Raw genomic sequence first — 20,735 nt, 5'->3', positions numbered from 1 at the left:
TTAGGCAAAAAGATAACTTTGTAATAGACCTAATTTATCATTTTAGTACTTATCGTATTTTCGTATTAATTTAGTCCTTATAATTGTTAAATTGCATAATTTTATACCATACCTCTAACTTAAAATTCTAAATTATAAACCCTAAGATAGGATTTAAGATTTATAGTTTAGTATTTTAAGTTAGGGGTATGATATAGAATGACATAATCGAGCAATTTCGAGAGCTAAATTGATACGAAAATACCATAAAAGAGAAAGTGATAAATTAAGTCTACTATAAAGATAAAAATTACCCTTTTACCTAATATTTATTTAAATATCAATTCAACGGATGGAAAAAAATAGATAACATAAACTCATATGTCTAAATAATTAATTCATATCACACGGATTTGAATACTAATTTCCTATTCACCATTCAATTTTTTTTCTTGAATTTTTATTTATCAGACCGGACCAAACACCGTAAGTAACCTTTTAATATTATTATAACCCTTGAATCAGTCCTAGTGAAATAAGGGGGAAGACAAAGAAAGCATGTGCAAAGGAAATTAGATTTGCAGTATATTTCAAACTGGTTCCTTGGTCATCAAGCATGACTTTTATAAATAATCAATAATTAAATTGATGTGATGAGTTACACGCGTTACAATATTGTTTATATGTGTATATATGTTTCGACCCCCAATAAAATATTTATATTTGGAAAGGAAAATGTTAGGCTTGGGTTTTGGTCATAGTTAATAGTGGGCAATTTTAGCCCAATACCATAGGTGGAGGGTTAATTATTTAACCTAATACGATACTAGATATTTTATTTTAGAATTTATTATTTTTTAATCTACGGTATTAGTTATAGTGACAAGTTTGAGTAAAAATAGTATTTAAGTAAACTCGTCATGTGGGCGTAACAAGTTTATCTTGCACTGTAGTATTTGTGATTCCAAATTAATTTTGGAGATGATATAATAGACCAATTTCTTTACCTGCATGGCCTATTGGACCAATTTTGCCGGTTGGACAAATTATTGGGTTTGTGTGTAATTTCACTGTATGCCTAAACCCAATCCACTAATAATCAAAACCGGACATACAAATCAAAACATCCTTTGCATATCCAAATTTAAGTTCAATTAACTCGCTGAGGATTCTATGAATATATTTCTACATATATAAATTGAATGGGGAAAATATGAGTTTACGATTTTTTGTTCATGTTGTTGTTTTGATTGTACGTGAAATAAAATTTTAGATAGATTTTTTGTCTTCAATATTGGGGTCCTCCCCTTCGTACATTTGGCAGAGTATTTGGAGTGCTAGGGGGCTTTTATTGAAGGGGCTACGCTGGAAGGTTGGTACGGGTGTTGAAAATAAAACACTCACACAAACAACTTTTATTGAAACTCAAACAAATATTACAAGAGCACTCTCACTCAAAAACAAGAACTACAACTCACTCTTATAAGACTTTGCTTCTTCACTCACTTAGAAGCTCTTAATTTTTCTTGATGCTTAAACTAAAATGGGGAGAAGTATTTATACTACTCAAGAACAATCCTACACCACACAAATAAAATAATTTAAACCATTAAATCTACAAATACCTAACTCTCACCTAACTAAATTAATGTAAGCAATGACATCTTCATCTAATTGATGTAAGCAATGACATCAATTTAGTTTGGGTTTGGGTTTAGGCTCCCATAATGGATCAAGTTTATGATCCAACACCCCTCTTAAACTTGATCTTGTGATTCCTAGAAAGTTCTTTAATCTTATGAAGTCTTCGCTCGTCAGTGGCTTGGTAAAAATATCAGCAACTTGATCTTGTGACTTCACGTATTCAACTTCCACATCGTTTCTTGCAACACACTCCTTTATATAGTGGTAGCGAATATCGATATGCTTGCTTCGATCATGGAATACTGGATTCTTTGCTAAGGTAATGGCTGACTTGTTATCGACACAAACCTTGGTAGGCTCTTCTTGTATCAAACCTATCTCATTCAATAGATTTCTAAGCCCAATTGCATGACAAACGCATGAGGTAGCAGTAGCATATTTCGCTTCACAAGTGGACAATGTGAGAATCGGTTGTTTCTTTGACATCCATGTGAAAGCAGTATCTCCCATGAAAAATACGAATCTAGTAGTGCTTCTTCGATTATCTATGTCTCTACCCCAATCACTGTCGCTATATCCAACAAGCTTGTAATCGTTAGAAATTGAATAGAACAATCCAAAGTTAATTGTACCTTTCAGATAGCGAAGAATTCTCTTTCTGGCTTTAAAATGGGTGGTTGTTGGAGATTTCATATAACGACTAACCAATCCAACTGCGTGAAGAATATCAGGCCTCGTGCAAGTTAGATAGCATAGACTTCCTACCAAACTTTTGAAGAATGTTGGATCTATACTTTCGCCTTCTTCATGTTTGGACATCTTGATCCCGTATTTTGACGGTGTGCTTATTGGCTTACAGTTCTCCATCTTGAACTTCTTCAGGATCTCCTTTGCATAGCTTTCATGTGAAATGAAAATTTCATCCTTTTGTTGCTTAACTTCAATGCCAATGTAGTATGCCATGAGCCTCATGTCTGTCATCTCGAATTCCTTCATCATCACATCCTTGAATTCGTTAAACATGCTTGGGTTGCTCCAGTGAAGATCAAACCATCCACGTAGAGGCACACAATCAAAATATCTCCATATTTAATCTTGATATATAGAACGTGTTCATAAGGACACTTGTTGAAGCCATTCTCTTGGAAGTACTTGTCGATTCGGCTATTCCATGCCCTTGGTGCTTGTTTTAGCCCGTAAAGAGCCTTCTTCAACTTCAACATCTTGTCTTCGTGCCCTTTGACTTCGTAGCCTGATGGTTGCTGAATGTAGACTTCCTCTTCAAGAACTCCATTTAGGAATGCAGACTTTACATCCATTTGTTGTATCTTCCACTTATTTTGAGCTGCCAAAGAAATGATTAGTTTGATAGTCTTCAATCGAGCAACATTAGCAAATACCTCATCATAGTTAATTATAGCCTTTTGACTATAACCTTTAGCAACTAGCCTCGCCTTGTGCTTTTCAATCTCTCCTTTGGTGTTTTGCTTTGTTTTGTACACCCATTTGACACCTATCGCCTTATGTCTCTTGGGAAGTGAGGTAAGTTCCCATGTGTCATTCTTCTCGATGGCCTTGATTTCTTCGTCCATCGCATCTCTCCATTTCTTTTCTTGTACCGCTTCTTGAAAGCTCACTGGTTCATAATCAGCAAACAAACAAAATAATGTAAGATTATCTTGTCGTTCAGTTACCTTATAGAGATCTCTAAGGCTTCTTGTACGTTGCACAACTCTTTCACTTTGACTCCCACTTGACGATGACGAAGGTGGTGAGTCTCTTTGAGTGGTTGATGTTGGTGAAGTGGGTGGAGTTTCAAGCTCTTATTGAGGTTCACCTAGTTGTTCCCTCGTTGTCTGCTCATCTGCTTCAAACTGAGGAAAGAAATTAAAGTCATCTACATGAGAGTTAAAATCCCATTCTCCTTAGTCGTTGAAGACCACATCTCGACTAATCACAAACTTCTTATTGTCTGGATTGTACAGCTTGTAGCATTTCGAATTAGTATCATAGCCGATGAAGATAAAACTCTCGCTTTTATCATCAAGCTTCGTTCTTCTCTCGTCTAGTACGTGAACATGGGCTATACTTCCAAAGGTTCTCAAGTGGGAAATGCCAGGATTTCTTCTACTCCATGCCTCTTGTGGTGTCTTTCCCCATACACTTCTTATTGGAGATCGGTTTGTCAAGTAGACTGCACACGCTACTGCTTCCGCCCAAAATTCCTTGGGTAGTTTCTTGTTTTTGAGCATGCTTCGTGTCATGTCGAGGATTGTTATGTTCTTTCTTTCTGCCACACCATTTTGCTGAGGTGATCTAGGAACTGTCATTGGTCGAATAATTCCATTTGCTTCACAAAACTCTTGAAACTCCCTGGAAGTAAATTCTCCTCCTCGATCGGATCTCATGACTTTGATCTTTCTACCACTTTCTCTCTCCACTGCTGCTTTAAACTTCTTAAAGACTTCGAAAACTTCTGACTTCTGTTTCAAGAATATACCTAGGTTTTTCTTGAAAAATCATCAATGAAGAGAAGAAAATAATTACTGTTACCGAGAGAGCTTGGCTTGATCGGTCCACACACATCGGTATGGATGAGCTCAAGTGGCTTCTTGGCTCTTGGCTCTGACTCCTTTGGAAAGCTTTTCCTAAATTGTTTCCCGACTAGACATCCTTCACAAAGCTGGTCAAGATGGTTGATGCAAGGTAGTCCCTTCACCATCTCCTTCTTAGATAGCAGCTCTAAACCTTCAAAAATGAGATGCCCAAATCGAAGATGCCAAAGCCATCATGCATCTTTGTAGCAAGCTTTCAGGCACTTTGCAACACCATTTTGTATGTTGATCAAGAATATTCTATTCTTTGACATCGACACTTTAGCAATGAAGTTATTCTTATCATATTTTATAGAAAGACTATACTTATTCATATGAATATTATAACCTTTCTCTACCAGTTGCCCTAAACTTAAGATGTTACTTTTCATACTGGGCACATAGTTGACATTTGAAATAAATTGATGTCTCCCATCTTTCAAACGGATAAGGATGTTACCTCTTCCTTTCATTCCTATTGTGGAATCATCTCCAAACGAAACATTTCCGCTTACTGACTTGTCTAGCTCCACGAACATGTATTTCCTTCCACGCATGTGATTGCTTGCACCACTGTCAAGATACCAGGAATTTGCTTGGCCACCATCAGTTTCCTTTTGTGCTAGAAGAAGAGTTTTTTTTCATATGTCTTTTTCTCCACGTAGTTGGCCTTCTCCTCAATTTTGTTTTTGGGAGCTCTACATTCTGAAGCATAATGCCCAAACTTCTGACAATTATAACATCGAACTTGAGATTTGTCATATCTTGAGTTCGGATTGATTCTTCCACGACCTCGTGTTGAACTTTCTCCTTTCTCATAATTGTTGTTGGAATTGTTGTTGTTGTAATTCCAGCCTCGTCCACGACCTCGACTTCCACCTCGTCCATGGCCTCTGCCTCTACCTTGACCACGTTGGTTTCTATCATTACGTTGACTTTCATGCATATCCTTGAGTTGCAGCTTGAGGAGTTGCTCAGTAAAATCATTCTTTTTCTTATGCTTCTCTTCGTATGCTTGCAATGATCATTGGAGTTGCTCAATCATCATTTCTTCTAAGTCTTTAGTTTCTTCAATCGTCACGACTATGTGCTCAAATTTTGGATCCAACGAACGGAGTATATTCTCTATTATCCTCACATCTTCCAACTTTTCACCATTCTTTTTAATTGATTAGAAATAACTACTACTCTTGAGAAATAATTTAAAATAGACTCGGATGCTTTCATGTGTAAGGATTCGAATTCACCTCTTAATGTTTGGAGACATACCTTCTTCACTTGCTCGGATCCTTTGTAAGAGGTTTGCAGCTTCTCACATGCTTCCTTGCTAGAGCTTGCACTCGAAATCTTTTAAAACCTTCATCATCTAATTCTTGATAGATGAGGTAGAGAGCCTTCTTGTCTATCTTTCTTGAATCCTTCAAAGTTTTCTTTTGATCTGGTGTAAGAGTAGCAAAAGCATCATCATCTGCAGGCTCGTTATAGCCTTTCTCTATGATATCCCACACATCTTGTGATTCAAGAAGTGCCTTCATTTTGATACTCCAATTGTCGTAGTTGTTGTTGTTGAGTGTCGGAACTTGGAATGGTGTCATACCATTTGCCATGTCTCTCAATATAATGACTTGATTTTCTGGCAGCAGTCTTCCAACGGTGCATGGCGGCGCGTCAGAACTCAGATTGGGAAGATTTTGGCGGCTGCGGATTCCTCTCATCGAGATCTTTGATATTTCCAACTCTCTCTCTGATGCCACTTTGTTGGAAATAAAACACTCTCACAAGCAACTTTTATTGAAACTCAAACAAATATTACAAGAGTACTCAATCAAAAAGTTGTTTGTGTGAGTGTTTTATTTCCAACAACGGAGACCTCAATCTCCATTTGTAATGATTTTTGGCTGCCAACTTCAACTCCCCAATTGATTGAGCCTTCGAGCAATCATCAAGTTTCTCAAGTGGCGGACCTTATTAATGAAGACTCAATGACATTGAAGGAAGAACTTGTGTTGAATTTGTTCAATGAGGAGGTGGGGAATTGCATCCTGGGAATACCTGTCTCAGTTTAAACAAGATGACTTAGGGTTTGGTGTGGTGAGAAATCGGGCGTGAATAGCGTTAGAAGTGGTTATCGATTGCTTTTGGAGGAAGATAGTGTTTCGCATGCAATGAAAATCGTTCTTAAACATTTATGGGTCTGTGCGTGTCAAAGGAAGATCAAATTGCAGGTTTGGTGATGCATCCATAATTTTATTCCAACTCGACAGTTTCTTTATGCTCGAAGAATCACTAATAATCCTATCTGCCAAAGATGTTCTGGCCACATTGAATCGAATCCTCATGAGATTGTGCAATAGCTCAGGAAGTGTGGAGGGAGATGGGAAACTCATGGAACGGGGTAGATCCATCACAGGATTTTGTGAATCGTTTATGTTGGCTGTTCAACTCTATCAATGGTCGAAAACATGCTGAGTTTTGTTATCGTTTGGGCCTTATGGTACACACGCAACATCTATCTTCATCAAGGTAAAGTTTTGAGGGTGGTTTTGAGGATATGTTTACATTTAATTAAAAAATCATTAAAGTATCATATCAATTATAAAAAGTTACACGAATGTAGTTCAGTAATTATAAAGTAATCATTAAACATCATGATTGAAAGACCAAGAGAGACTCCAAGCAATATTTATTAACTAAGATTATTCTGTCGTTCTCTCTTTTTCAGCTTTTCTCCGTGAATGGACAAGGAAAAAAAAGACAAAGATATGGTGGAACTGCTAGCACACAAGAAATCACAAAACAAATCCATCTTTTTCAAACTTTTAACAGCAAAAGTAAATGGATTGAAAGCGAAAACCCAGTTCCCTCATAAGCTGTGATTTCATGTCCTTTTGTATGAATTTGGAGATAAAAGCTTTATGATGTAATTTTCCTTGCTTGCTTTGGCTCCCCTAGTTGTCTTCTTCCTCTTGACCGCTCTCTCAAAAGCCTTCCCTTTTAAATATATTTGGTTGTGGTGGGTGATCTGAGATCGAGGTTAATAATAATATAAGGTTCATTCACCGCTGTTCTGCCTTCTTTCCCTTTCTTTTTTTCCTTTGGTTTCTGCACAACCCCTTTGCCTCCTTCAACGTCCCATCGTTTTATCGGAGAGCGACATTTCCTTCACAGTTTGTGCTCTCAAACCATCCTCTTGTTCTATAATATGTAACAGCTTCGTCTCAAGTATTCTTACCTCCCTTTTTTCTTCTTTCCATCAAAATCGAAATGTTTTGCAGACACATCTTCATCGTATTTTCCCTGAGATCTTTCTTAATCTTCCTTGTTTTTGTAATGATTTTAACCACAACCCATGTGAGTTACAAAGCTGAAGGTATTCATCACTCTATTTCATATATTTCCAACATTTTTTGAAGCGATTTTTCCTTTGATTCCCAACTGGTTCTCACTGCAGGTAAACCAAATCTCACATCTGCAAACAGCTTTTCCAAGGTGAGCTTACTCAAATTTTCCTTCAAAAAAAAAAACTATGCTTCGATTTGTTTCTGAATTTGTGTTGTGAAGTTGGGTATAGACGATAAATGAAGAGAAGGCGACGTTGTTGAGGGGTCAGATAGGTTCGAGGCCGCCTCGATGCGAGGGAAGATGCAGTTCTTGCGGGCACTGTGAAGCCATTCAAGTGCCTGCCAACCCGCAGGTCCAACATGGAAACGACCATTCTTCGACGTCCAACTCCGATGTTTCTTTTGCAAGAAAAGGCGGAGGCGGCAACTCTAATTACAAGCCCTTGAGCTGGAAATGCAAATGTGGCAACTTCATCTTCAATCCCTGAACATTTATCATGGTTCCCAGAACAGAATCTTAGGTTGTTGAGCGCACCTGTCTTTGAACCCTGTAAATCCGTCTGTAAGAGAATTACATATTTGATGGTTTGTCAGAATGTTCGGAGTGTACTAGTAACTATATATTATCTGAAAAGTGATCTTATCAAGAAGACAAAATCTGGGTCTGAAGCCTCGGATGCAGAATATCCATGGCATATGCAAGCTAAATAAAATAAAATATTGCTTTGTTTTCTTTTAAGTGAATAAAGCAGGAAAGTTGATGGGATATTTCATTGGCATTGCATTTTATCTCGTTGTCCTTTTGATCAGACATGACATAACAAGGACAAGTTCCATACGTTTGCAGGTCCGATTTTTTCTGTTTAAATCAGATAAGTATTTTATGCACAAAGAATTATATATTTTGATATAAGATATAGGCTTTCCATTTGCTATATATAGGTATTCATGGTAATTGAAAATTTTGGTAACCCTTTTAATTTAAATGCTTTAATTGTTGTCCAGATAGAGAAGTCTGCATGTGAAATGTTAAACCTTGGGAAAGAATAATAAGGTGGAAATGGGGTCACGGGGGAAGATGGATCTCAACCCCATCACCTAAATAAAATAAAACACTCCAAACTCCAAAGCTTAATGGGAATGTTTTTGTTGCAGAGTCCAAGACAGACAACTGAGAAACCCCATAAAAAAAGAACACAATGAACTAGTTTACAGTAAAAATCTGATGCACACGACTGCCCAAAATTCATGGATCCTCAGATTTTTCTGTTGCTACATTTTTTTCTTTATCAACACACATATGTATTCGTTCGTTTATATAAAGGCTTAATGTTGATTAACTTTTCTTGAAAAATCTTGGCTTAATTAGAAATAAGTGTCCAAGTTATATTGGATTTTTCAAATATGTGTCCAAAGTTTTTTTGATGCATTTAGGTGTTTATTGTTATAAACGTTATCATTTTAGTTGTTTGGTCCGTAACAAACGTTAAATTCCATTGTTAAGTGACATACGGTCTGTTCAGGTAATTCTGAAAACTTTATTTTAAATAAAAAAAACTTAAAATTATACTTTTTAGAGAAAAAAAAGTCCAAAAACCTCCACTGGCGACCAATTATCTGACGAACAACCATCATATCATTAGTCAATGAACCCTAAATCACGACGAATAAATCTACCACAACAAATGTAAAATCACAACTCCACGTCAACCATCGCGACTCCACAACTAGGACGACGACATCTGACTAGGGAGATGATAAGGACGATGCCAACGATGGTGGTCAGAAAGAGAGGTAAGGTGAGAGTTAGGATTAGGATTAGGGTTTTTTAGTTTTTTTTTTTTGCAATTTCAGATAAATTAGGGATTTTTATAAATATAATAAATTTTAAGTTTCTTTAAATATTTTTTTAAATTATCAGAATACGATACGTGTCACTTAATGGAGATTTTTAACATTGTTACGACCGATGCAACTAAAGTGGAAATGTTTGTAATGTTAAGCACCTGGATGAATCGTAAAATAATTGGGGCACCTATTTGAAACAAGGATATAATTTGGACACTTATTTTATGATTAAGCCAAAAAAACTTATGTTTTTTAAAATTTTATTTATTTAATATAGTTTTAAATTAAGAAAAAGATTAACTTAATCCTTTAATCAATGAAACTAAATGTTAAGTATACTGACGTGATATCATCAAACCAATTACTATCAACAATATTTACTAGCTCTACATCTCACACCGGAGATAATGAAAAGAGTTTCAAGGTCTTTTTTTTGTACAAAGAGTTTCAATGTCTTTTTTTTTGTTGAAAAAAGCTAAATGGGCCGCCTAGCTTCCCGTTTTATCTACTAGCAGCATATCCTCGACTTCTTTAGGGCATTCTTTCAGAAAAATGGAATCTTCATGGTGTTTCCACATCTGCTTAGTGACGAAATCGACGACTCGATTGGCCTCTCTAGGTACGTGATGCAGTTCTACAAGCCAGTTCTTCTTAAGCATTTCCTCAATGTGTTGCAGAATGGTAAATTTCCTATGTGTGCTCGATCTATTCTTTATTAGATTGATAGCTTCACTGTTATCTATTTCTAAAATCATGCTCCTCTCTCCCCTCAACCAAGCGATTCCTAATCCCTCATGGATTCCCCATAACTCTGCTTCTAAAATAAAAAAGATCCCTATCTTTTTCCCAGAACCCCACCGCCAATTACCATTGTAGTCCCTTGCAACAACCCCACACATAGCTTCTCTATTGATTTGTCTTTTGGTTTCATCTGTGTTTATTTTGCAGTAATTGATTGTTGGTTTTTGTCATTTGCATCGAGCATTATCTCTGATCTGTATACTTCCAGCATTTGTAGTCTCAAAATTCTGCAAATCTTGGGTCAGACTACTAGCTTGTTGGATAATCGAACCCTTTCAATCATCTCAGGATCGAAAATCATTTGATTTCTTCTCTTCCATATGTACCAGATTACTAAGCTGAAAAAACTTGGCCAATTCGTGATTCTTGGCGACGGGGACTGAGTTTCTTCAAGGTTTTCAATGATTCAGTCCTTGAGGATGCAGTTCAGAAAGTCGTCTATCTTCTGGGGGTCGATCAGGTCAGTCCATATTGCCATTGAATTAGGGTGGTACCTCAGCAAGTGATTAATATCTTCAGCTTCATAATTGCACATAGGGTAACTTGCATCCATAGTTATATGTCTTCGAGCTCTTTCCGAGTTAGTCAGAATTCTATTTCTTCCAATTAGCCATAGGAAAGTTCAACTCTGGGAATGTTTTTATGCTTTTCTATGATGCCCCAAATCTTATCTTCCATATCATTATTAATATTTGCAATCCACTTATATGCAGATTTGACTGTAAAGACCCTATTCTCCAAGGGAATCTATCCCAGGGAGTCTTCAATGTTCTCATCTACTAGAGGGGGTGGTTTTCAGCATATTAATGGCTTGAGATTGCAGCAGCAACATAAGTTTGTTCTAATCCCATTTTCCATTTTGGTTAATCAATTCCTTTATTTTTGAATTGTCATTTTCCACCTCCAACGGTTGGTTGCAGAATCTGGACAGAGGGCCATTATGATCAAGCCATATGTCATGCCAGAAGCTAATATGTTTACCATTTCCAACATTCCAACAAATGTTCTGCTTGAATTTAGTCCACAAGGAGCATATGTGATTCCATAAAGGTGATCCTCCCCTTTTTTAAAGCTCTTCAGGTAGAATGTCTTTCATTTTGTATTTGCTTCTCATTACCTGCACCCATAAAAGATCAGTTCGGTTAGTAAGTTTGTAAGCTATTTTAAAAATGAAGGCCTCATTTTGGAATCTAAGGTTTTTTAATCCTTGACCCCCTCCTTTAATAGGTTTACAAAGATTATCCCAGTTCACAAGGTGTACTCCCTTTTGCTCATTCAAGTTTCCCCAAATAAAATTTCTTGTAAGTCTTTCAAGCTCATTGCAAGTTCCTTTGGGGATTAAAATTGATTTCATGGTGTATGCAGGGATCGAGTTGAGAACAGCCTTGGCAAGAATGATTCTTCCAGCTAGTGATAAAGAGTTAGCTTTCCACCCTGTCAATTTGTCCTTCACTATTTGGGTGATGTTGATGTATGTTCGTTTATTAATTCTGTTGTGCAGCAGGGGAACTCCAAGGTAATTTCCAAGGTTCTCAATCTCCTTGATACCAATCAAATTAGAAATAATGGTTTTGGTCTGGGCATTGACATTCTTGGAGTAGTATATATTAGATTTCTCAAGGCTAACTTTCTGTCCCGAGCTATTGCAGAATTTGTTGAGTGTGTTCTGGATAATTCCAATTTGAGTGTTGTTAGCTTACGCAAATAATATGAGGTCATCTGTAAAAAAAAGGTGAGATATGTCATGTCAATTTCTAGATAATTTAATAGGTTTCCACCTCCCTTGATTCACTATTAAAGCAATCTCTTGAGCTAATCTTTCTATACAGATGACAAAGAGATAAGGCGAAAGAGGGTCTCCCTGTCTAATGGCCCTGGAAGGCTGAAAGGGTTCAGTAAGTTCCCCATTCCAATTAATTTGAATAGTATTGGAAGTAATGCAGTTCATAATTGCCACACTAATTTTATTTGGCAGCCCCATCCTTTCGATGTTGTCTTTAATAAAATACCACTCTAATCTGTCATAAGCTTTTTCAAGGTCTAGTTTGATGGCCAAACACCCTATTTTACCTTTCTTCTTCTTCATCGAATGGATCACTTCTTGAGCAAGGATAATATTGTCAGTAATAACCCTGCCCGGGATAAAACTAGTTTGACTGTTGGAAATCATAGTAGGGAGAATAGGCTTAAGACGGCTGGCAATAACTTTAGTAATTATTTTATAGATCACTTGGCAAAGACTTATAGGTCTAAACTGGTTTATTTTCTCAGGCTTAGGCACCTTAGGGAGTAAAACAAGACTAGTTCTATTTACGGTTTCCTCAATCTGACCACCATTAAGGCACTTCTTGATAAGAGAACAAACTTTTTCTCCAACTATATCCCAATTCTTTTAAAAGAAATTTGCATGAAATCCATCAATTTCGGGCGCTTTGAGAGGACCCATACTGAAAAGGGCTTTTTTGATCTCATTGTTCTCAAACGGTCTATCAAGCCAATTTCAATGATCTCGAGTTAAGTTAGGAAAAGGCTTACTGTTATCAAGAGAATGTCTGATCAAAGGGTCACTAGTGAACAACTTCTCATAATAATCATTGACATGATTTTTGAGCATATTTTGATCCTCACACCAAGTGTCAGAATCCGTTTTGAGGGTTGTAATCAACTTTCTTTTACCTTTGGTGATTGCTCAGGAGTGAAAATACTTAGGGTTCTTATCACTGTGGTTAATCCATTTACATCTAGCCCTTTGAGCCCAAAGTAATTCTTCATGTCTCAAAATAGTGTCAAGTTCAGTTTTGAGTTCTGACTCGAGGGCTATCAATTTGGTTGAATTATATATGCGAAGAGCTTTGTCAATACCTTTCATTCTAGCAATAATTATTTTCTTCTTTTGATTGATGCTACCAAAAACCTCACTATTCCAAATTTTAATACTATGCTTAAAGTGATTGAGGTTGTCTATAAGACCGTCTTGCTTAACCCATTCTTCTTTAAGAAAATTCCCAAAGTCAGGATGATCCATCCAAGCAGCCAAAAATCTAAAAGGTCTATTAATATTCCCATTGAGGTTATTCATAGTCTGAAGGAGAATGGGACAGTGGTCAGACCCAAGTCTATCAAGATGATGAACAATAGTGGCAGGGTAGAGCTCAATCCACATCAAATTAGTAATGCACCTATTGAGACGTTGCCAAAGATTACCTCGACGCCAAGTAAAGTCATCTCCTTGGTAACTAACTTCAAGCAATTCATTATTAAATATAAAATCCTGAAAATGCTTACTCCCACCTCTATACCGAATACTGCCGCCAATTCTCTCTTCAGGTCTAATAATGCAATTGAACCTCCTAGGATCCAGGGCTCATCATTGCTAGGCTTGATATTATCCAGAAAATCCCATAATTTACATCGAACATTAGGGTTGGGGATAGCATAAACAATTATAAAATAGTTCCAATCGTTATTGTTGAGCCCTCTGAAATGAGTATGAACATACTAATTAGAGACGCTTAAAATATTCACTTCTACTAAGTTATCCCAAAGCACCCAGATACCACCGCTATGCCCCTACGCTTCAATTCTGAAAGAGTTATTGTAACCCATGTTGTTGACAATACTATCAGCTCTTTTACCACTCGTGTGAGTTTCCATCAAAGCAATAATCTTAGGCTTGTGCATAATAACACATTCCTTAAAATGTCTTTTAAAAGAAGGTTTCACAACCCCTTGTGTGTTCCAAAATAAGAAATTCATAGAAATGGAGCTAGGATTGGTTACTATAAGACGAATCTTTTTCCTTCTGAACAAATTCTTGTATATGGCTCTGATCATCATGATCTAACATTCGAATTTGATCGGTTGTAGATGTGTTGTTGTAAGGCGGGGCCAAAATCTCCGAGTTCATAGTATTCTCTTTGATTCATTCCGAAAGAAAAGGAACATTAGGGTTGTTAGGAGTTTTGGGCTTTCTGACTTTAAGACCTTTCTTTGCAATGATAGAGATAGGATTTGGCTTCTTGTTAAAATTCCATCTAGATGTGGGATTTTGATTGTTGTTGTCCTCTTGAATGATTATAGCTAAGTTTCAATGTCTTTATGTGTTCACATATGTAGTTTAAGCAAGAATGTGTACCCCAAACACTTCCTTGAGTTTTATTAATTAATTATTTAAATTGAATATAATAAAAATTTATTACGGAGTAATATTTTAGTCTAACTTATTTTATTCAAAATATTATATTTCAAATTAAAGATGATATGAATGCCAATGAGTGTTGGCACAAGTGATTGAGATTCAGGAATTTAAACTTGTAAGGACAAGTTCTAAGTCTACCATTGTACCTCTTGGTATGTAATCTGTAAATTCCTATGTAAATCACAATTGAGTCTTAGGTATGTCATGACCTTGGACTGAGGGAGCCACCCATGACCTAAACTTTTTTCTAAAAAAAATGATATGAATTATATCAAATTGATTATTTATTTTAAAAATAGATTTGTTATTTAAAAAAAAAAAACTAGAAGGTGTCATCAAGTTAATAATTTAAATATATATTAATCTATAATAAAAATGTCCCAATATATCTCTTAAAACAAGCCGTTGGATATCATGAGGTACTAAATCTAGAACTGAAACTCGATTGTGGTCAAGTATAAGCTTCTTGTGTAGGCTGTTGGCCACCATCTTGTGGGATCTAAAAAAGTTTCGTAAATCAAGCTTGATTTCAAATAGACGACGCGACTTTTACGAGAGAGAGGGTTGGAATTTGCATTGGGGGACAAGGACTAATTTTACGACTTCAGCACAATCAAGTTGTACTTGAAGTCGTTCTAAATTATCCATTAAAAAAGTCGTTCTAGGGACCATACCACTTGAAAACCAGTGTAGAGCTCAACTTGTAGAGACGTGACAATGCAAACAATTTTTCAAAAACCAGCGACCCAACTGTTATCGTTATATCAAACAGGATCTAAATGAAATATAAGATTTAAACCAGACTGAAGAGAAAGAATAAAAATAAATAATGAAAGAAACAAAGGTACAGCCGTACAAGCTTTTTGAAAAAGTATGGAACAAATTATTGACATTGAAAATGTTGGATGCATAGTGGGGAATTAATGTTCATTTCAGAAAAAAAGAAGCCTTGGAAACTTCCACCAAGTTGTCCCAAAAGACAGAAAGAAAAAACAACCAGAAACAGGGTGGGGGGGGGGGGGCAAAACATGACTTTGTGGTCCTTAATTTTACTAGTTCAAATGTCCTTGTACATCAAAGTCGTCAAGTGGTTGCTTGATGATAATCTATATTTATATTCTATAACCATTCAATTTGCCAGCGTTTAAACAAAATTATTCTATTTTTTAGTGTTAATAAGTATAATGATAATGTACTATTAGAATAATAATCCAAATGTATTTAGATTTGGATCATAATATATTTAGATATAATTTTTATATTAAATGACTAAAACTAAAATAATATGAAGAATAATTCACACATAATTTATACAATATAAATTCGAACACATCATATATATATATATATATATATATATATATATATATATATATATATATATATATATATATATATATATATATATATATATATATGTATATCATAGTAATGAATAATAAATTTTAATTTATCCAAAATAATAATAATAATAAAATTTTAATGTATATATATTAGTTTGCTAAAACATATATTGAATGCTAGATTAATAAAAGTTCACACCTAAAGTTTATTTTTATTTCATTTTAGTACCCGCCATTAAAAACTTAACACTTTTAGTATCTAAACTATTAGTTTTGGCCCGTTTTAGTACCTAAACTTTCAATTTTTTTAAAATTTAACGTTAAATTTTGAACGAGGGTAATAAAATGAAACAAAAAATAGAGTTTTTCACAACGGGTACTAAAATGAAATAAAACCAAACTTTAGGTTTATTTTGAAAAAAACTTGAAAGTTTAGATACTAAAACAAACTGAAATTGACAGTTTAGATATTAAATCTGTAATTTACCCTAAAATTTTAAAAAATAATTTATAGTTCAACTACTGAACATGAATTAAAATAAATTAACTGAAAAAACAAACTATCATTAATCTAATAATCACATTTTCTTACAATTATATCACCATACCCTTTAACATCAAACCAACAGCCTGGTTCCATTACTAAATAGAGAACGCCTGGAGATACAAAAGTAAAATTTTGATATGGTTTCTCGAGTTCATCACATGAACATCAGCAAACCCTGTCGTAGGGTTTTCACAAGATCATTTAACGTCATCGAAAACCCAGATTCCATCTGCAATAACCATGAACAATGTCAAGGGTTTTGTAAATAATATCCACAGCAGTTTGAAGTTTGAACAAAATTCGAAGAGCCATATAAATTTGCAACAAGGCTGTAAAAGATTACCCGAGCAACAATGGTTATATCAAGAGCAGCTTGTCCAAAAGGGAATACATTGCTATTAATAACCGACAAATGAAGCTTTTCGACTTCGTTAATGATGCTTGATATGCACCCTTTGTTTGTCTGGCAGTGGATTCTTATCAGCACATCTTTGTCCAAAATCCTTGCTTCAATCTCGGGATATTGGCAACCATGGCTATCATCTTCATGAAATTGGGTTTTCTTCACAAATTTGATGGATTCAACTGTTCTCTTAGCAACTTGTTCCTCCAGCGTTTCCATTCGCTCTTGAAGTTGCTTCAAGTATTCGATAGCGTCTCCCAGAATTGAACTTTTGTCTTTCGGCGATAATATATAGACCTATAAGATCAGCATATAACAGTAATCTTCATGTAAAGAGTTGGAAATTGTACCTTTTTGAGGCCAGTAATGAGTGCAGAAAGAGATAAGAAGCTCTGGGCGATCTTTTCACGGCGTTTTCTTTCAGCAATTACATGTTCTTGTGCATGTAATGGAGTCCTTGTATTTCCTGCAGGTTGCAAATCACGGTCCAGGCCGTAGTATTGGCGAGAAATAACCGGGGGAGATGAATTGGAGTGTTGGAAGGAGATTATATGGGAAGATGATGAACAAGAAGAAGCCATGGTGGGATGGTTCCACTTGTTGAACTTGACTTGCTTTAATGGTGGCTTCTCGAAGTCGTCGACGGCCTGATGATGAAAAGCTTCATCATTAATGGATGAATAGTAGCTTTCAGACTCGAAACCCATGTCATCGAAAGGGTTCATCGTTTGATATTGTGCGAAAAACAAGGGATTCTCCATTTTCTGTAAATCAAACATAACACCCATTTCCATTAAAGAAAGCACCTGAAATCTTAGAAATCAAGCCACCAAAGAAATTAGAAAACAATGAAAGACCCAGTAATTAAAACGAATCAAAGCTAAGCACCTTAAAATGGACGAATATGAAGTTCAATTATTAAGGAAAGCTACAAAAATCTGCCAATAATTAGGGGGAAAGTCAGCATGGAAGTTGAAAATTGAAAGCTTACCTTGAAAAAAAAACAGAGTGGAGTGTAAACAGCAGTGTTTTAATGGAAATAATTAGGGCAATAGATAAATGTGTGTACCGTACGCGCTTCCAACTATTTGGCGTTCTCGCAAATGTGAAAATTCGAAGCTCTCCACTTCATCATTTGAATTTAATATTTGGATTTAGAATATAATATAAAATTATATATTTCACTACATTTATAACAATGAATTTGTTTTGAAACTTTTATATATATATATATATATATATATATATATGTTTCCTTGAATTCTATAATAATTATTTCATTGTTTTCTAAAAAAAATAGTTTAAGGTTTTTCTTAGTCCTTCATAATATACATACACTTTAAAATGTAGTTGTTCGGATACAAACTCTCTAAAAAATATTATTCTTTTTTTACTATTGAGATCGTTAAATGATATTTTTATGATGAAATTACAATTAAGGTTTAGTGACAAGATCTAAAGTCATAAGCTGCATGCAAAATTAATCAGGAACCTAAAATCAAAACACAACGTTGGTGTGGGTCAAAGATGGTTCCACTCTCCACACGGCTGACCCAGACAAAACCCTACAATCTTCGTTTGATTAATTACCCCCAAACATATGCGGATGTAGAATTTTTTTTTTTAGGATTGACACACATATTAATAATACAAATTTTTTAATACAATAAAATTTTAGAGTGAACACCATAGAATTTCAATGTAAACACACATACATTGATGAAGAAATTTTTGATTTTTAAAAAAGAAAATTCGAATTCCAGAAAATTTCAAGGTGAGCACCTACCCATCGTAATATCAACGTGGATCCGCTACTGTCCAAAAAATCTGAAATTTGATAAACTAATCACCTAATATCTAATTTTGGAACCGCTTCTGTTGTGTTTTCTTTGTCACGGTGGTTGAATAGACTGTCCAAGTTTAAAGATTTTGTAGTTTGTTTTTAAGATTTGGGATCACTTTAAGATATTGTAGTTCATATATAATTTCAAATGGCAATTTTATAGGCCTTGAAACACATTAGCGTGGCTCACAAATTAAGGGTTAAGATTTCCACATCGTCAGCTAGAATATAATTGTTAATTTTATTCAAATATTTTTTTCAAATTCTAAATATAATTATAATCCTACTTAGAAGGGAAGAGACACTCCAGGGAAAGAAGGATAATGTTTGTAGTGAATCTAAAACTCATGACCTAAAAATATATAAGGAACCAAAAATGAGCGGTTTGAGTAACCGGTCAAATTTTAAATTCGAACATAATGTACATTCAATATATTTTATGATCCATTTTAGATATATTGATTTTCCTATAATGAGTATTATTAGATACACTATTAATATAATAAATAATACTTATTTTTATAGTATATTTAAAATCATTAATTATAGCTAATTGCAATATAGAATGAATTTATGAAAAAATACCATAAAACATAATAACAACATTTTATTTGTATACTGTATACTAGAAAAAAAATATATTTTTTAGATGAGTTGTCTCCTTACCAAAATGATATCTTGTTACTTTGCAATTTGCATAGATTCCCTCTTTCACTTGATTTTTCAATAAAAAAAAGAGAAAATCACCTCAGTGACCAAAAATGTCTTATAATATACGATTTTAATCAACTTTTTTTGGATTTGCCAAAATGACCAACAAAATCGCAACGCGATATAAAAATCGCAACGCGATTTAGAAAATCGCAACGGTCAAAAGAAAATCGCAACGCGATCTTCCAAGAATCGCAATGCGAGCCAAAGAATCGCAATGCGATTCCAAGAATCGCAATGCGATCTTCGAAGAATCGCAATGCGATTCAAAGAATCGCAACGCGATTGAGAAAATCGCAACGCGATTCCAATAATCGCAACGCGATTGAGAAAATCGCAACGCGATTCCAAGAATCGCAACGCGATTGAGAAAATCGCAATGCGATTCCAAGAATCGCAAAACGGCAAAAGAAAATCTCAAAAGCAGTAGAGTTGTTCGTATTGCATTTGTTTCTTAAAAAATTTCTCTAAAAAGATAGTATCCGCGCGGACGTGTCGAAGACACGTATTACCACGACCACGACCACGACCACGACCACGACCACGACCACGACCCGAGACGAGACGGCGGCGGCGCGCTAGAGTCCCCCTTGTTCTCTTTCACTCAACAAGGAAATGAGAAATCCAAGCCTTAAATACACTTCCCAATAGTGTTTCCAATACTATGTGGGATTGAACATTACCAACAACCTTCACATGTCAACCTATTTTGTGTGCTTAATTTGACTGTGCCATTCACTAAAATTGTTGGAGATTAGTTCATTTGAAGAAGTGTAACTAATAAACCATAAGCCAAGTAAATTGCTTTTATTTGTCGTGAAATGATGTTCCTGCAACCTTTGGTGGAACTTTGGACCTTGTAATAAACTTGAACTATGCTTCCAGTTCCATCCAGTAGAGAATTTAAAATCATAACTTGTAACTTTATCTCCAATATCACAAAGCAACAAAAAATCTACAAGAAATTGATCAGCTATGAGGAGAGTCTTGAATGTAGAATTGTTGTGTATAAATCCACATGTATGCATAACCGAGTAGAAATTATATTTGTATACGGCAACCCACCCTTTTTCACTAAACAAAACAATTTTGGCATACCAAATGAACTAATCTCTCTTATAGTCACACTCAAGCTCTTAGCAAAATAGGTTGACATGTGAAGATTGTTGGTAATGTTCAATCCCACATAGTATTGGAAACACTATTGGGAAGTGTATTTAAGGTTTGAATTTCTCATTTCCTTGTTGAGTGAAAGAGAACAAGGGGGACTCTCGCGCTCCGCCGCCGTCTCGTCTCGGGTCGTGGTCGTGGTCGTGGTCGTGGTCGTGGTCGTGGTCGTGGTCGTGGTAATACGTGTCTTCGACACGTCCGCGCGGATACTATCTTTTTAGAGAAAATTCTTAAGAAACAAATGCAATACGAACAGCTCTACTGCTTTTGAGATTTTCTTTTGCCGTTTTGCGATTCTTGGAATCGCGTTGCG

General features: G+C 35.4%; 3 protein-coding genes across 3 annotated transcripts; 1 reads left to right on the top strand and 2 right to left on the bottom strand.

Moving 5' to 3' along the window:
- The first annotated feature begins 7,547 nt into the window (after positions 1–7,547).
- LOC120181770 (EPIDERMAL PATTERNING FACTOR-like protein 2) lies at positions 7,548–8,159 on the top strand. The gene is made up of 3 exons (XM_039186832.1): positions 7,548–7,587; positions 7,669–7,706; positions 7,789–8,159. The coding sequence occupies exons 1-3, from the start codon at positions 7,548–7,550 to the stop codon at positions 8,044–8,046; spliced, it is 336 nt and encodes a 111-aa protein (XP_039042763.1). The 3' UTR covers positions 8,047–8,159.
- Positions 8,160–16,392: 8,233 nt separating this feature from the next.
- LOC120181682 (transcription factor bHLH25-like) lies at positions 16,393–16,935 on the bottom strand. The gene is made up of 2 exons (XM_039186769.1): positions 16,639–16,935; positions 16,393–16,524 (listed from the first exon to the last, which is right to left on the bottom strand). Exons 1-2 carry the CDS (start codon positions 16,915–16,917, stop codon positions 16,450–16,452), a joined length of 354 nt encoding a protein of 117 aa, XP_039042700.1. The 5' UTR covers positions 16,918–16,935; the 3' UTR covers positions 16,393–16,449.
- Positions 16,895–17,518, bottom strand: LOC120181681 (transcription factor bHLH19-like). The gene has a single exon (XM_039186767.1). The coding sequence runs from the start codon at positions 17,490–17,492 to the stop codon at positions 17,004–17,006; it is 489 nt and encodes a 162-aa protein (XP_039042698.1). The 5' UTR covers positions 17,493–17,518; the 3' UTR covers positions 16,895–17,003.
- Positions 17,519–20,735: the final 3,217 nt, after the last annotated feature.

Source organism: Hibiscus syriacus, unplaced genomic scaffold (assembly GCF_006381635.1).
Source record: "Hibiscus syriacus cultivar Baekdansim isolate YM2019G1 unplaced genomic scaffold, ASM638163v2 tig00112530_pilon, whole genome shotgun sequence".
Lineage (NCBI taxonomy): Eukaryota > Viridiplantae > Streptophyta > Magnoliopsida > Malvales > Malvaceae > Hibiscus > Hibiscus syriacus.
The sequence above is the reverse complement of the archived record's forward strand: the minus strand, read 5'-3'. Positions and strand labels throughout refer to the sequence as shown.